General features: G+C 38.7%; 1 protein-coding gene across 2 annotated transcripts in view; it reads left to right on the plus strand.

The window, feature by feature from the left end:
• PLCE1 (phospholipase C epsilon 1) overlaps positions 1-18,709 on the plus strand; it is a 298,156-nt gene that overhangs the window by 82,653 nt on the left and 196,794 nt on the right. Inside the window, exon 2 of one of the 2 annotated variants that reach the window (XM_044665696.1) lies at positions 1,304-1,592. In XM_044665696.1, the coding sequence (XP_044521631.1) occupies positions 1,304-1,592 (289 nt within the window). The remainder of the gene's footprint in view (positions 1-1,303; positions 1,593-18,709) is intronic. The other variant, XM_044665697.1, reaches the window with a different exon arrangement.

Here is an 18,709-nt window from a genome sequence, read left to right on the forward strand (position 1 = left end):
CTTTAAGAATTGTAGAAATATTATATGGCAACAAATAGGTTTGAAGCTGACCACTCCAGAGAAATTGGGAGAAGAAAAGAGAATAAAAAGTTTTCTCTTCTCTCTCTCCAGAATAGTGTGTTGGTTATACCATAGTGAAGATACAATGAGATTTGAAGTGAATATGCTTTTCTTAATATATTTTCTAATTTGATAGTTATTTGAATAGTGTGTCATATCTGCATACAAACTTTTCCAAATAGCATCATATAGAGGACCAGCTCTATATGGTAAGGGTTCTGAGTGGCGTTTTACAGCGTCGGATTGTTAAGACAGGAAAAAGAAAATGAGAACAACCAGACTAGCGGTGAGCCCATGCTGCCCTAACGCAATGGGATTTGGACTTTATTTTACACTGGTTTCAAACAAAAAACACAAAAAAAGAGTCACAGTTGTGAAGGGGTAACAAATCACACATAACCCATTGAAGTCTAAAGAGTAAAGGTACAAAGACAATGGCCAAATTCCAACCATCAATTTAGTAGGGGATAATTCTGGGAGCGGAAATATTTTATGGAGATGCTCACTAATTGAGTCCTGGATTAAGGTTTGCACCTGGTCAAATAAAGTCCAGACTAAAGGCTCCAGTTTTTATCTAAGTATGCAGTCTTATTTAAGTAATGTTTGTTAGGGTTCAGGCTTCTTAATTATCAAGGAGAGGAATCATTAACTCAGAAGATGCTAGTCTGCTAAAGACTCGAAGCTTTCCAATAAGAATATTAAGAAAGGTGGGGATCTAAAAGTGAGTCAAAAGAGGAGCCTCAGATTTTTACCTTAGATGGCCCATTCTGTCTGCATCCTGACATGCAGTGCAGAAAAATCATACACACAGTTTTACTTGCCAATGATTTTGTAATGGGATCCAGATAAAATATCTGTTACAGACTCTGTTTCTCTAAATGACTCCTAATAGCCTTTTGGAGGGATCAAGTTGTTTTTGGATTAACCTACCTGCTGGTACCAGAGCTTTTCAGGGCTCAGGTGACCAGAACCAAACACAAAGACTGCCTCAGCCTGGATTGGTCACATAGGCAATCCAGATAACAGGCCTAAATTTGATCCTATTTCTCCAATGGCTCTCTACATCCAATGGCTCTCAACAGCATCTGTAGAATGTTAATGCATGACTGCTGGGTTCATAAATGTTTGCTTTTAGAAATATTGGACATTTTTCTTAATAAGTCATCTTGGCATTTTGTCAACAACATAATTTGCTTTTCTAAGAAAGTAGATGAATACTTCCTGTATTTTGAATTATTCACAGATCAACAACACAGAGAGAAGGGGAGAAGAAACAGAAGGCACTCTTGGATCATTTCTCCATTTCTTCAGAAATACTGTTACCTTAAACACTATTCATGGACATATTAGTACTGGTCCATGCTTGAAACTATGGGTTCGAGATACAGCATGTGAATACCGAGCCACACTTCAAAGGACTTCAATTTCTCAGTATATCACTGGCTCTCTGTTAGAGGCAACTACATCTCTGGGTGCAAGAAGTGGCCTTTTAAATACTTTTGGAGGATCAGTAGGAAGAACAATGTTGAAAGGTAATGTTTGCAATATTTTTTTGAACTTTAAATTTTTAGTATGAAAATTTTTATGTCTCTAAGAACATTTGTGGGTCTCCTATTGACTAATGCCAGACAGTGTCGTTGATTTGTAGAAGTTTGTCAAAGTAGTTAATTTTGGAGACATGGAGAAGAAGAATTTAATGGATATTCTTTAAAGTATAACTTCCCAGTAAAGAAAGGTGTTTAAGAATTGTGGTAAGAATTGAAGAAGCTATCCTCAGTAAAAAACAACAACAATAACTAACTGATTACATGCATAAATGTCAAGATTTAATGTTTCATTACATGTAGAATGTTTCATTATAGAGTGGTCCTATGGTCATAATGAAATCAGACTAGTGACCACTTATGAATTTGAATGCTGCTAAACTTATCTCTAAGAAGCAGAAATATTATGGAACCTGGAGCATGGGTCCCAAGCATAAAGGGAATTTGCCACATGGGAGGCAAAGGCCAGGCCGTCCTGAGCATATATTGACCTCTCCAGTGGCAGTGCTCCTGTCCAGAGGACAAAATGGTTGGGCAGATGGTAGGACCCAGTGGATGTTGGGAAGCGGCTCTAGGGCAGCTTGTCCAGGCCTAGCCTGGCAGGATCTAGCTCTAGACATCCGTGGCAGGGTTTGGAGTGCCTGCTGAGAGCTGCAGACTTGGCAGGAGAAGTAAAAAGGGTGCCCATATTTCTCTTGTCTCATTCTATTCCTTAAGCCCTGGGTTAGTAGGCAGCAAGGCAGGGGGAATTCTAAGGGAAGCAAGGCAACTTGTCATAGATAATAGCCACCCTTCCTAATCCTGTTTGCTAGGAGAAGGGCGTCTTTTTACCTTCTGTGTTGTATGTAAGTGATCATGATTGTAGATGTTTAAGGTTTGGTCACCCCAGGGGAAGAAAGAAGTTGAAATGGTTTATTCAGAGATGGATGGCAGGAGGCTGCATCACCGATAAAAAGTTTGGATCTAGGCATCCTAGGGGAGAAGAGAACAGTGAGTAAAAAGGAAGGGAAAGGAAGGACTAAGTATTTATAGAGTACCTACTTTGTGCCGGGCCTTGCTAAGTACTTTTATAAATATCATCTCATTTGATCCTCCTAATAGCCTAAAAGGCCCAATATTCTATCTACCGTGTTACAATATGCCTTTAAAAAGGAAAGAAAAAATAAAATAAAAAGGAAAGAAACACGATTATTGATAGGAACCAAAAAGCTGAATGGTAAGGCTAAGAGTTGTGAAGGGTTAAATTTTGGGTAGGAGTTTGACAAAATGTGAGGAGAACAGTTTGGTAAAACACAAAACATTTTATTTTGAGGAGAAGTTTGGATAGGAAGTAAGAAGGAGGAAAGTGAGAATATTACTCTAATATCTTATAACTAGGCCTAAAACCCCAATCTTAACTAAAATTTCTAAGAAAACCCTAATCTAACCGCCTTCGAGGGCAGGTGCTTCTGCGTGGGCCAGGCCTGACCTAAATACCTATACTGACTATCTAAGAATTTATTCACTATCTAACTATCTAAGCTAATCAATAAGCATCAATCAAACTCCAACTTCCCCTAAATCCATTTTCTTCTCCTCAACTGTCAGCTGGAAAATTTCAACTGACAATCTAACAAAAACAGGCCAAGTTCCTGCACTCTAGGAAACTCCAGAGGCAAAAGTCCCCTTCAAAATGCCCTTTCCCTTACTTACCTACTTCATCTCCTAGGTAATGGAAACTTCAGAGCTCTCATCAAAAGAAACCTGTCAGTTAAGAGACTCTTACTGTGAAATCTTCTGCTCCCTTGCCTCTTAAAGAGACAGAGAGAGAGAGAGAGAGAAAGAGAGAGAGAGAGAGAGAGAGAGAGAGAGAGATTAAGAAAAACTCTTTTAACAGAGTATATAAATAGATCAGTGAGGAGAAACTTAGAATGAGAAAATATAAAAACTGCTTTATACAGTAAACAAGGGGGAAAGAATAAGTGTGATTAATAAAAGACAGTAATAAAAGGGTGTTATTAGAGATTCCTGGAATGTAGTTCATTCTGAACCTAGGAATAATGTCTAAAGAATTAGAAAAGAGGGCATTATATTTTCTGAGATGAAAATTACTTAGAGATCTGGCTCTCTCTGACATCTTTCAAGTCCTACTAAAATCCACCTGCTATAGGAAACCTTTCTTGATCTTCTTTAATTCTAGCACCTTCCTTCTGTTGATTATTTTCAGTTTATTCTGTATATAATTTGTTTGAACATAATTATTTGTATGTTGATACCCCCATTAGATTGTGAGCTTCCTGAGAACTATACTGGCTTTTACTTTTCTTTTCACCCTCAATACTCTGCACAGTCCTTGTCACACAGTAGGTGCTTAATAGAAGTTTATTGACTGACTGATTCTAGCTTAGCCCAGAGATAGAAACACAATGGAACTAAAAGAAAGCAGGCTTTGATTCTGATATCCTGCCACTAGACTTGGTCTGATAAGGGGCTACTCTCTTAGGTTATCTCAAATGGGGAAATTTTTCTCAAAGACATCATCTTGTAATTTTATTTTTGAAACCCTTACCTTCTGTCTTGGAGTCAATGCTGTGTTTTGGCTCCAAGGCAGAAGAGTGGTGAGGGTAGGCAATGGGGGTCAAGTGACTTGCCCAGGATCACACAGCTGGGAAGTGTCTAAGGCCAGACTTGAACCTAGGATCTCCCATCTCTAGACCTGGCTCTCAATCCACTGAGCCACCCAGCTGCTCCCCTTTCATCTTGTAATTTAGGCAAAGCCAGACTGTAAATTGTCTTTGCATTTTGCCTGTTGTAAAAGTAGTTTGTATACTTTTGAGAACTGGCCTAACAGGATATTGCTAATGACTGTTAAGGAACAATACAGAAAAAAAGCCTCCAGTGACATCCTCCTGAAATGCTGCAAAATGTGTTGCTGCTGGGTAGCTCAGTGGAGTGAGAGTCAGGCCTAGAGACAGGAGGTCCTAGGTTCAAACCCGGCCTCAGCCACTTCCCAGCTGGGTGACCCTGGGCAAGTCACTTGACCCCCATTGCTCACCCTTACCACTCTTCCACCTATGAGACAATACACCGAAGTTAAAGGGTTTTAAAAAAAAAATGTGTTGCTGTGACTGTGGGTTGTTGAAGACAATCATTACCAAATTGTAAATGACTACAAGCTGTGGTGTACAGGTAGGGAATAGATCTTCACTTTGCACAGAGACAAATGAATGAACACAATTTTTAATCACTTGGAATGTTAGATAACCTTATTTCTATTCTCATAGGAAAGATAGAGAGCTAAGAGCTAGAGTCCAGTGGTTCCCAAACTTTTTTGGCCTACTGCCCCCTTTCCAGAAAAAAATATTACTTAGCACCCCCTGTCACATACTATCACTGCCCCCTTACAGTTATTCACTGCCCCACTGCACCTGTGGCCATCACCGCCCTCCTGGATCCCTGCAGCACCCACCAGGGGGCGGTGGCGCCCACTTTGGGAATCACTGAGCTACACAATAGTACAATGGGGTGGACTGAAAACTGATTAGATGACTAGACCCAGTAATGGTCATTGATGATTTTAACTGGGAAGGAGGTCTCCAATAGTGTCCATGGATCTGTGTTTAGCCATGTGCTGTTGGATATTTTTATCAGTGACATAGATAAAAGCATAGATGGCATGTTCATCTAATTTGTCCATGACCCAAAGATGGGAGGTATACCTAACATGCTAGGTGACAGCTTCAAGGTTCAAAAAGATCTTGGCAGGCTAGAACATTGGGCCAATCTGATATGATGAACATTAATAAATATAAAACGTTAGAATTATGTTAAAAAAGTAACTTTGCAAGCACAAGAGATTTATAGTTAGACATTTATTCATATAAAAAGAGCTGGGGGCTTTCTAAGCTGCAAGTTTAATATGAGTTAATGGAGCAGCAAAAAAATTTTAATTCAAATTTGGGTTGTATTAAAAAGGGCATAGTATCTTGGAGTTGGGATTTTCCAGTCCTGCCCTGGTGAGTCCATATCTGGGATAGGGTGTTCACATTTTGGGAAGGACATTAATAAGCTGAAGACCATTCAGAGTTTCATCTAGTTTTCCTTTTTACAGCAGGTCCCAGTCCAGGCTCGTATCACACCTCTTCCATGGAAGATTACAGTAACCTCCTAAAAGTCTCCTTGCTTCAAGTCTTTCCCCTTTTGATCATATCCTGCACCTAGCTGACAAAATAAACTGCCGTGTCATTTCCCTAAATATATCCCCCAAACCTAAAACTGTGCCTGGCATGTGACATGAAGCCATCCACCGACTTCACAAAGGTTGCTAGTGGGGTCACTCAGAAAGGGGAACCAGGGACTGAGAGAAAATGGGTTATGGGTTAAGGACTAATGGAAAGAGAACAACACAAGGTGAGAATAAAGACCCACAGACAGGAGTGAAGAAGAAGAAGAAGAAGAAATAGTCCAAGAGACTAGTGAAAGCAGAGAACAGGGATGTAGAGAATGGAGTAGTACAGGAAGGAATCTGCAAGTCTTATTTTACTAGCAAACATCCATTCCTGTGTGTTAGATGGTCCCTGACAGGATCTGGAATGGCTTTGGGTACTGGGGCACTTTCTCAGCTTGGGCATTGCGAGTGTGGTCTCCTGACCCACAGTTCAACCGATGCTGGGAAAGTTTACTATGTGAACGCTGGTTGAGATGTCCTGGCTTCAGCCTCTGTAATTCTCTCCCAGTCCTCAAGGTCAAGTCTTCGGTCCCCTCTTCCTTTTCAACAAGGAGCAGGAAGAGGATATGTAAATTACATCAATCTTCTAAAACCAATGAGAACTGGAAAACTTCCAAATGAAAAAGCTCCAGTGCCCTCAAGCTCCCAGAGTTCCAGTCCTCTCTTTTTGGTAGGAGTGCTACATTAATAAAGAACTTTTATTTTTAACTCAAAGCTGGTAACTTTAGACACAAGCAGAATATACTTAGTTGTCATAGCAATGTAAAATAAATAGAAATTTATGAGATTACCATTAAAGCCAAAGCAGACTCTGGTTCTATGTTCAAATAAGAAAAGTCAAATTCCGAAGTATTTGATATACTATCAAAATTCCATTAAACTTTTTAGGAGATCAATTTGTATAAAGATACTATATATTTGAAAATTCGAAGATAAGCTAATATAAATACATTAAATATTTACAATGTATATGTATTAACATATTACATTAAGAAATATAATCATACCTATCTCCCATGGGGCTGTTATGAAGATCAAATTAAATTATAATTGTGCTTAGGACAGTGCATGGTATATAATAAGCATTATATCAATGTAGATTATCATTAGTATTATTATTATTTCTAAAATATGTATTAGTGGATTTAAATATATTTGGTAGCTTTATATTTACCTTTCTAACTTTAAATATTGATGATTACTCAGTATCCCCTATTACACATATAAAAGTACAATTAATTTTGTCATAAATATGACATGAATAAATTAATTTAATGCATCATAAGAACTCCACTAGATGGGTTCATTGTGTACATTCAAAATAGCTATGCTGTCTGAAAAAATGTTCTTCTCAACATATTCCTTTTCAAAATTTGCTTTCTTGATGTTTTTAGTTTGTTCTTACCTTCCTTTCATCATACTTTTTGCCAGCCCTTTGTGAAGAGAGACTTAAGACTCTCTTAATTTATTTTTAATGTGTAATTAATCAGCAAACTTTAATCAAATCAAGAACTTAAAGTATCCCTACTTAGTACCTAGCTAACTATTAAATAAGAGAGCTCACAAGTCACTTACTAGTTCACAACCCCAAAGGCCGCAGGCACTACCCCACCTTGGGCAGTGCTAGGTAAATTGGGAGGCTATGATTAGTTCTCGTGAAGTGGACAGGAAGTGATGTGGGAAAGGGCTATAAAAGGTGAGATCGAAAGGACAAGATTCACTCTTTGCTTCCTTGGTCCTTTGGTGAGGAGACCCTCTCTCCATTGGGGCTTTGATGGGATGCTCTCTTCAGTGTGAGCTCTGGTGAGATTCTTGGATGCAGTCACCTTTTCCTGGACTCATTCTGGACTGGAGCTTTCTGCTCTGGAGAGGCTTGCTGGCTGAGTGACTGGAACTGAAGGAAGAGACTTGTGTTGGTGGATTTCTGGCAGAAGAGGCCACTGGGACTTCTGCATGGAGATTGGGACTTGGGGGAGCCCTTGCTTGGGTCTGAGCAGGACTTCACTGGATCAGCACTTAGGCTGGTAGGCTAGACAAAGCTCTGTCTCCTTCCTACATTTTCCACTTTCAATATCTCTACCTTGTTGTAAATAAAAGCTGCTAACAATAATTTTTTGACTTAAGGGCTAATATTTTATAAATGGCGACAACAATCTCACTTTTATAACTCTTGTATTGAACCAAACCTAACTTTAATTCTTATACCTTCTACAGGTAGCCTCTTATATTACCAACCATGAACTCCAACAAGTTGCACTTTTGTTATTTCTTGTCTATAATTGCCTCTCTCCCTGGCAACTGGTTCCTTGTTTGCTAATACAACCTGCACAAGTTTTCCAAATTCTTAGAAAACCTTGACTAGATTCTATTACTTCAAGCATTCTTCCTTTATTTCCTTTTCTTTTTTCAGCCAAACTCCTAGAAGAAAAAAATGTCTGCACTAGTCCCCTCTACTTCCTCTTCCCTCATTCACTTTTTAACCCTTTGCATTCTGGCTTTTGACCTAACCATTTAATTGAAACTGCTTATTTAAAGTTGACATGGATTTTAGTTTCCAAATATCATGGTCTTTTTTTCAAGCCTTATTTTTCTTGATTCCTCTGTATTCTTTGAAACTGCTCAACACCCTCTTGTCTTGAGTACTCTCTCTTATCTGAATTTTTGTGACACCACTGATTTTCTTCCTACTCTACTTTCTGTCTGATTGTTTCTTTTTAAGCTGGGTCATCATACATATCACTCACTCTAACTATAGTGTGAACCCACAGCTTTTTTCTGGGTCTTCTTTTATTTCTTTGTACTTTCTCACTTGTTGGATTTCCTAGTCCTCATGGGTTTAATTATTATCTGTATGTAAATGACTTCAAGATCTATATGTCTAGTTCTATTTTCTTCCCCCTGAGCCCCAGTCCCTATTACCAACTGCCTGTTGGACATTACAAACTAGATATCCTGTATGCTAGTCAAGCTCAACATGTCCAAAACAGTTCATTATACTTTCCAAAATAAAAAAAATACCTCTTCTGAATTTCTCTATTTCTATTAAGGGCACCACCAACCTTCTAGTCTCTCAGATTCCCAACCCTGTTTCCTCACTCCTATTTAGCCAGTATCCAGTTTTCAAATTTTGTCACTTTGATCTTGACCACATCTTTCAAGCCCATCCTTTTCTTTCTCATATAGGTTTTTTTTTTAAGTGCTTATTGCTTCTGTCTAGACTTTGCTGTTGCAGTGGCTTCCACAGTTAGTAGGTACGATCAGGATTAAGATTGAGCAAAAGAGACCGAGAAGGAGTGATCAGATTGGTAGAAGGAAACCAATGAGAGAAGGTATCCCAAAAACCTAGAGAAAAGAGAATATAATGGAAGAGAAAATGGTTCAACAGTGTCAAACACTGTCAAGAGGGATGGGGATTGAGAAAAGACCATTAGATTTGTCAATTCAAAAATCTTTGGTCATTTTGGAGAGAATAGATTTAATAGAATTATGAGATCAAAAGTCAGATTGCAGTGGGTTAAGAAGAGAGATGAAAGAAAGTGGAGGCAGCAATTATAAGTGAACCTTCTCAAGGAGTTTAGCCACAAGAAGTAGAAGATATATAGACTAAAACCTAGCAGGGATGGATAGTTCAAATGAGGGTTTTCTGAGGATGGAAGAGACACGAACATGTTGGTAGGTAGCAGGGAAACAGCCAATTGAAAGGGAAAGATCAAATACCAACAAGAGAGAAAAATGAGATTAGGTGGGCAAGTAGACAGGTTTGTCTTTGTAAGAAGATAAACTTCATGTGAGACAGGGATGGAAGATAGTGGCAGAAAGCATCTGAATGATAAGCTCTCAGAGAATAGCCTCAATTTTTTTTTCCAGTGAAATAAGAAGCAAAGTTCTTGACTGAGAGGGTAAGAAGAGGAGATTTCATGAGGAATAAAAAGGTTTAGAAAAGGTTCTGTGATCAGTGGAAAGTGAATTGATTAGAGAAGGATCAAAGGGATAGAAGGATGCCTTCCTGCAGTAAGATCCCAGTTAATATTATATTTTATAAACTTCTTGTAGACCCTGTTTTTTGTTATTTTGTTATTTTCACAAGCTTCATTTAGCATCCTCTGAATAGAAATGAAAGCAACAAATGGGAGTACTCTAATGCTGAGACTTGGCAGAGATGTATTGGTAATTGGGTAGATGGAGAAGGAACCACAGAAAAGAGCACAGAATCAAGTTGAACTAGTTTAACAAGGAGTCAAGATAGGGAAGGAAGAAAAACTGACTAGTATAGGAGTGTTAGACACGGAGAATAACTGAGGTATAGAAGGACTAGAAATAATAATAATAACAAAGAATATGACTGGGGTTGCAAGTTAGAGAAATAGGTAGAACAATAATAAATTATGGATCACATAAAGGAATTTCAGAGTTAATGAACTCTTGTGGGTAGTGGTGAGATCAGGGATGTTAGGTCATCAGGAAGGAGCCATTTTTCAGTAAGAGTAAAAAGACAGAAGGAGTAAAAAAGGAAAAAAGTCAAGATGAAGGCATTTGTTATGTCTGGAGTCGGTATTCCAGAGAGTACAGTGGGAAGTGAGGATAGATTTTGAGTAGGGCAGTATAGGGTTTGGGGTGAAGGGGAAAGTGATAAAGGAGTGGGCAACGGGAAACCTGGAATGTAGTTTGTATAATGACAACTAGGTAAAGAATCATTAGGATGGGGAGAGGATGAGAGGATGTGAATCTTTGAGGAATGAGTTGAAATAGGTTGTCATTGTCTCTTGGGGCCAAGCGTGGAAGTACCATGTGAAGTTTCTATGGTCCTTAGAGTATAATGGTGATGCAAATGATAGTGAACTTTTTTTAATGCCATTTCCACTGGACTGGAAATGTTTAGATAAGATGAGCTCTTTAGGTCTTTCTGTATTTATAACAAGCCTGATATCCAATATTGCTTTCATTCCTATTTTGAATTTAGAAAAATAATTCATATATTCTATTTAAACCTCTTGTAAGTTTTTTTTAATGCTAACTAAAATAAATAGATTTCTCTTTATTTCTCTATCCTAGTGTAAAGTTAATTAGTTCTCAAGAAGTAATAAAGGCTGTTTAAATGCAAGACTTGGTAGGGCAGCAGTAATAAAGTGTTCTTATAGGGTACTTAGTCTGCTTGAGCTATTCATAAAAATTTCAAGTACTAGTTAAAGTATTTAAGTACAGGCAGTCCTCAAAAAGTTCATTTGTAAGGGGTTGATTGAAAGTAGGAGCTTTTTTTTTTTCTCTTAGCAGCAGTCTTATTTTGAAAAATGAGATGGGTAAAAGAACTGAAAAGAACTGAACAAGAAGAGAACAAGTATGATTACTTTAGAGAAATTGCAGCCCCTTTAATTACTCCAAATTTCTCCATGAAACAAAGGAAGGATCCTATTTTTTAATACAAACATTCATAGTGTTGTTCAACAGTTGCAAGTCCTGGAGTACTAGATAGCTCCTAAGGCATTGATATTAAAGATCATCCAAAGGATGATGGGGACATCAGTTGTTTGGGTGTGACCAGACTGCAAATATTACATATGAGGAAATATACGGGGAAAAAACATGTAAAAAATGTCATCAGAGAGCCATTGTGGAAAAAAAGATAGGCCAGTCTTATAAGGTACACTCATTGGGTAATAATGGGGAATGTCCGGTGAATAGTCCATGTGTTCCATTGGTATACATAGTGTCAAGGGATAAAAAGGATTGAATAAATGAGTAGTATTTATTAAGCATTTACTATGTGGAAAACATTGGAGCCACTCCCCATTCTCGGGGAGCTCACATTTTAATGGAGAATATAATATGCAGATTTCAAGCTGCAAATCAGATGGAAAAGCCTCTTGGTCCTTAGGATGTAGTAGCAAAGTAAATGTAGTTCATCTTCTTCAATATCTTTTATACTCATAATATGCTTCTGATGTCAAGCCACTTAGCAGTGCCAAGGACTTGGGGAGTGAGAACTTTCTGTGGGGGTCAGAGGTTACTAATTTGACTCCTTGAGGCAGCAATAACTTCATGATATACAGAAGTATTTGCCAGAGTATATCTCTGTAGAGGTTATTTCTTTGGGATGATAGCTTTGGGGGGCTTGGCAAGAAACTGGGTGGATGGTCAGGAGGCAAACTGCCATTTTTAGGACTGAGACATCACTTCTCATCAGTGGCAATTGGCCATCAGTATCCATAGTGGCAAAGAAAGTGGGTCCTTTGGACACAGGGTTCACTATAGGGATAGTTGGACGTGGGGATAGTGGTCTCAGGGGCACAGCTATTCCCAGGGCTCTTGAGTTAAGGGTCTCCAACTGTCTCCATTTGGATTGGTCGTGGTAGAGGTGGTAACAGTGGTTTGACTTACCTGGCATATGCCACCTCATGTTGCAACTGCAGGGTCCCTTGCTGGAAGGCCCTTAACGTACTGAATGGAGCCTCTTTGATGGACTTATAGGAAGATTTGGAACTAGAGATCCATGGGGAAGAGGAATGAAGGAAAATAAATAAGCATTCATTACGGCTTATTATGTGCCAGACCCTTGCTAAGTGCAACTAAAGAAAGATAGCCCCTGCTTCCCAGAGCTTTCACTCTAATAGTGGAAGACAGCACATAAAAGGAAACTGAAACGTTGTTGGCAGGGAGAAATGTGAAATCCAAAATGCCTGGACCCTTCTGAAAAATAGAAGTTCCAGGAAGAATTCACTAAAGCAAGGGCCAACAGATTTCAGGGTAAGCAGGTCTCCAGGGTTGGAAGGGAGTCCCGAGTTCTGAAGGAAGTTCAGGATGCTCTAGCACAGGGGTCGGCAATGTATGGCTCTTTCTGCAGGGGCCATAAAGTCCATTTTTTTTTTCAGGCTCTGTTACAGGAGCGCACACTGTGAGCACTGTACGGCTCTCACGAAATTACATTTTAAAAAATGTGGCGTTTATGGCTTTCATGGCCAAAAAGGTTGCCAACCTCTGCTCTAGCAGTAGAGAAGACATGGTTGGGAAGTCCAGCAGGTCAGGGACAGGACTGGGAGGAGAATGGGGGATGATTTATATCTCACAATACTAGCATCAGGGAAATTACAGATCCATCAATGTATAGCTGTATTGAAGTAACAATGTTAAAGGTAGTGATTAGGTTATCAGAGTGTCCCACAAAAGTCTTCAAAGCTCAACTCTTATTCTACCTTCTATAGCAAACTTTTCCTTAGATATTAATATTATTGATATTACTGTTATTATTAATATTCTCTTCCATTTCCTTCAAATTGTCATGCATATATTTTTCTTCCCATGTGTTTGAAACCCTCTCCCTCCCCAGTATATTTTAATTTTCTAGAGGGATTATTTTTCATTTCATCTTGTATACTCAGCAACAAAAGAGGGAGGAAAAAATGTGACATCCAACTAACATGCTTTAAAAAATTAGAAAGAAGGAATCCAATCCAACTCAATTTAACTGACACGACCTACTATGTGCTAGCCATTGAGACAGGTACTAATGGTACAGACACTAAAGAAAACTTCTTGCCCATGAGTAGTTAGATTCTGTTAGCAGAGCCTGTAAGTTGGGGAGAGAGAGCCTGTACTGAAAGGTCAAGTACTAGAAATAGCAGGCTGCCAGTTGGGTTAGAATCTAGAATACATGGGGGAAGTCATATAACCCTGAAAATATAAATTGGAGTTAGGTTGACAAACATTTGTTAAGTGCCTACTATGTTCCAGGAGTGATTGTAAAAAGCTTTATATGCCAGAAAAGGAATTTACAGTTTATCCTAGAAGTAATGTAGAATCACTTAGCTCAAAGAATGAGCAGTTGGTATCAAGTTTATCTAAAAATAGTACATTTTTTTGAAGATGAATTTTTTGTTATAAAATTAAATGGGATTTTTAAGTACTGGAAACTAATTCATTTTAATTTAAATGTGTTTAATTGTTTGTTGTTTTATGGGTCTTAAATACTCATTTTGATGAGCTATGAAATTTTTGTTCATGGGAACATTTGTAGAATATAATGGAATATACATATTATTTGTTTGTAATAACATATTAGTAGCAAATACTTAAAAAGAAAGAGACCTCTGAGTCATTCATACTAACAAGGAATTTTAAAAATCAACTGTAAATTTTATGTAGATAGACACATACACACAATTTTTCATGTGTAATTAGAGGGGCAGAGTGCTATCACAGAATATATTTAATTTTGAGGGGCAGAAGATGGCTGTCTAGATCTATTTTTTCATCTTTCTTCTACTGATACAGTTCATAACTGGGCATTTCTTAAAAGATTACTGCCTTAGGAAACTTTTGTTGGGGCCCTGAGGATTAAATGACTTTCTCATGGTCAAGTAACTAATGTGTACTAAGACTAGATCTTAGGTCTTCCTGATTCCCAAGACCAGCCCTTTCTATCTTCTAAACCAGTGATTCCCAAAGTGGGTGCCACCCCTGGTGGGTGCTGTAGCAATCCAGGGGGAGCAGTGATGGCCACAGGTGCATTTGGGGGTGGTGAATAACTGTAAGGGGGCAGTGATAGTATGTGATGGGGGCGCTAAGTAATATTTTTTCTGGAAAGGGGGCAGTAGGCCAAAAAAGTTTGGGAACCACTGTTCTAAACCATACTATTTCTACATTTTAGTATTTACATAAAATTTTAGCAGTCTCTGGACAACTTAAAGCATATTAAGTTTTCTAAGCTTGCATTTCCTTTGCCATTTTTCTTTCATATTTCCTATAACATTAATATATCTATTTGTTTTATTCTATCTTATTTTATCCTCACAACAACCCTGTGAAGGTAGATACTGTCATACTCCCATTTGGGGGAAGTTGCATTGTGGGAATTTGGAGGAGTAGGGTTAAAGCTTTCTCACCCTCCTAAACCCGGCCCCTCCAACAAACAACCAAAAATAACTCCATAAAATCATCACTGAAAGCAGCAAAAACAGATGGGAGTCCAGAGAGAAGCTGACCAGCCTAGGATAACCAGGAGCAAACAAAGGGAATCCACAAAGCAGTCCTGGAGGGTAGGATTGGCTACCTCACCTGCTTTGCTCAGAGCCTGTGTCCCAGAGGATGCTACTGGAATCTGCAGGTGGAGGGCGCTGGGAGTGTGCTGGGCCTTGGCTCCAGATACCCTGACTAGCCCATGGCTAGGGACTAAGGGAGTGGACTCGTTGAAATAGGCAGGCACTGGGCCCTAAGAGCATGAACTCAAGCCTCATTGCTAATAAATGAGGGACTTTGGAAGTCCTTGCTCTATCTGGTGCCTTGGCAGGAGGGGAGGAATGAGGAGGGTGTTTGCACTGTGTTGCTGAGGGACTGAGGCCCCTTTATCTGTGGTCACTCCCAGGAGAGGGGAGTCTCTGGTTGTTAGCACTGGGGGAGGCAGGCTGGCTAATTACAGTAGCAGAAGTATCTGTGGATTCTAGTTGGAGGACCTGAGATCAATCACAGATTGAAGCTTGACCCAGGAATAGGGAGTATATTCTGACTCTGGACTTTAAAAACCACAATAACTAAATAGGACCTAGGGAAAAAACCCTAAGATAACATACATCAACCCAATAGGAATTAGGATCTTCAGAAAAAAAGCCAATAATTAAGTCTATTGGCCTAACCACTAAACTAAGTAAATAAAAATGAGCAAGCAAAGGAGAAAGAACCCAACTATTGATATATCTATTATTGGAACTGAAAAGATCTCAGCTCAAATTCAGAGAATAGTGAAAGAAAAACACCTATTTCAAAAATAACAAAAAAATAAAAAAAGAGCCACAAGTCCAAAAAGAGCTTTTGGAAGAGTGTTTAAAGAAACTCAAAATCCAAATGACAGAGGTAGAAGAAAAATTAAAAGAAAAAAATAAGAGCATTGAAAAAAAATCGAGAAATTATGAAAGAAAGATGACCTAAATGGTGTGAAATTGGAATCTGTTACCCTAAAACTACAATCCCCAGTAGGGCTATGATCCTTAGCAAAATTATGATTCCCAGAACCCTACTCACTTCCTGTTGTTATGTGCTGAGATAGGACATAAATTGGATGGAGTTCCATGTCTAGCTCTCTTTTCCTTCCTGTTGGGGGGGCTTTGGTGGAGCAGGCATTTTGAGCAGGTAGGAAACTTAGTCACGTGGTCCTATTCTTTCAGATAATAAACTTTATAAAAATAATACTTGGAGTATTCAACTTTAACTCTCACAATGGAAATAGAGATCCAGAAGCTTACAGGAGAAAATAATATAGTAAGAACTAGAATTGGGCAAGAGGAAGCCAATGATTTCCTAAGGCAACAGGAATAATAAAGCAAAGCCAAAAGAATGAAATAATAGAAGAGAATATAAAACATCTTGTTACAAAAACAACTGACCTGGGAAATAAATCAAGGACAGACAATATAAGAATAATTGCATTCCTTGAAAATTAACAATCAAAAAAAGGGCTTAGATATCATAATGCAAGAAATCATCAAGGAATACTGCCCAGAAATTTTAGAAATAGAGGGTAATGGGATGAATTCACCCATTTGAAGAAAATGAAAAGCAGAAAGGATAAAAAACCAGGACCTGACAATGTATTGTTTACAAGAAACACACTGAAAATGAGAGACATACATAGAGCAAAGGTGAGGGGCTGGAGCAGAATATACTGTGGCTCTAGTAGTTTGGCCATGAAGATGAGAACTGGACAGCACCACACATGGATCAGTCAGACAATAAGCAGTTGTTAGGCACTTTGCATTGGAGAAATATAGAAAGGCAAAAGACAAGTCTTGCCCTCAAGGAGCTCACAGTATAATGGAGAAAACAACCTGAAAACAACTATGTACAAACAAGATACAAGATACAGAAAATAATCAGTAGAGGGAAGTGTCAGACCTGGCTGAAGGGGGTTCAACCCGAGGCAAATGAGACAGAGATTGAGTAATATAGCAAAGCTTTACTGTGGTATATGAGGGGTGGGGGGCAGAGGAAAGGTGGAGCCTATAAACTGTAGGTGACTAGGGGTCTCCACCTGGATATAGGAGACGGTCTTCAATAGTGTCTGGGATGAAGTTCCTCTGGGTTGTTTCTGCTGGGCAAAGTTGGGGTACTTGTGTCCAGAGGATTAGGTAGCCCTAAAGGGGTTGGCTTTGTGGGTAGGGATTTTTGGTCTTAGTAGGGAAGGGGGAAGGGGAAAAGGGGTTTTGGTCCCATGATCTATCAGGAAGGCACTAACATTAAATGAGATTAGAAAGTTCTATCTTTGATTTTAAGGTGGCCTGGGAAATTAGATGTAGAGATCATAGGATGATAGATTTAGAACTGAAAGAGACAGCTAATCCTACTTTCCCATTTTATGTGTAAGAAAACAAGTCCCTTGATTTAAGTGTTTTGTCCAAGACGACAGCAGATTCAAGTAAATTTGGCAATGCACCAATGAGTTAAGAGTGGTAAAGAACTAATAAACAAGGCACACCTGAAGTCATCCTTTCTAGTGTAAAAATCAAAACTTCATTTACTATTAGTAAAATAAAAAAAATAAAAAAACAACAACAACCTGGTTAAACATTTCCCTAAAACATTTGAGGTCTTTGGTATATTGTATCAAGGATAGCTCCCCATGGTAGGCAGTCACAATCACCTTTGTAGGATGGATACAGTCATTGGCAGGAGTCTAAGAGTTCTTTTGACTCATTTACACTTTTTCTTTTCATTGACATTTGGTGCTAGGCCAGCCCTGTACAGTTAAAAAGTGTTAATTGCCTCACAGTATGCAATGACTTTATCATCCCATTCAATAATTTTTGCTTTTTTGTCCCCAGTTGCTTTTACACATTCTATGTTGTTATCAGATACATTTGGAGTTCTTGTATTTTCAGGTTCAGCTCTAGATAGTGTTTGGAAAAGTTAAAATAAATGAGTGGTTAGACTCTGCTTCGATAATTTTGAGGTGTAACCTCAAATTGGGGATTAAATTTTGAGTCCATATTTCTATGGTTCCAGACACTAGATCAAGACAGACACTGAAAAAAAGAAACAAGGAACATAAAAACAAGATTATATTGATCATCAGAACACAAACCTAAAGTCTAAAATTTCACTTATAAACGTACCCTATTTTCAAAGTCAATCTAATAAAAGTTTAAGTAATTTCAACTGAATCTTAATTTGATTATACCTAAATTATAAAGTCAGATAAAATCAATTGCCAAATAATTATAATAAAGATGAGAAAAATGTGTGATAAATCCTAACTTTCTGGGTGTTATTCTCCCTCCTTTATCCCTCATTTTAGCAGATAGTTTTACTTCAGTTTCCCCTACTTCAGACCCTCATAACTTCACACGGAGCTTATTATGGTAGTCACTTAACTGGTTCCCCTGCTTTCAATCTGTCCTCTGTTTGAACTGGTTCCCCCTCAATTGCCTCCTCTCAGCTGTATTCCAGACTAACAAATTCCAGTGGTTAACATTATTTATAAAGACAAAGTACACACTTAAAAAAAGGAGGAAAGACATCAGATTTCCAGGTTGGAAGGGGGAGAAAAGACTACTGCTATGGGGCCAGTAATGTGTTGGGGAGACAAAGTTCCCGACTCAGCCCCCTTAGTGCCTCCCCAGTCCAGCCTCGCTTTGGTGGCAGTTTCTTCTGCCTGCACTTCTACACTGCCAGCTCCACCTGGGTTTTCATAGCTCCATTTCTCCAGGTTCCTGAATCTTCCAAATCTCTTGTCTGGAGTAGAAGTCAGAGCCCATTCTATGTCTGGTTTCAGTGAGCTAACTTTTTTTTTTTTTTTTAAACCCTTGTACTTCGGTGTATTGTCTCATAGGTGGAAGATTGGTAAGGGTGGGCAATGGGGGTCAAGTGACTTGCCCAGGGTCACACAGCTGGGAAGTGGCTGAGGTCGGGTTTGAAC

Source organism: Gracilinanus agilis, chromosome 2, assembly GCF_016433145.1.
Source record: "Gracilinanus agilis isolate LMUSP501 chromosome 2, AgileGrace, whole genome shotgun sequence".
Taxonomy (NCBI): domain Eukaryota; kingdom Metazoa; phylum Chordata; class Mammalia; order Didelphimorphia; family Didelphidae; genus Gracilinanus; species Gracilinanus agilis.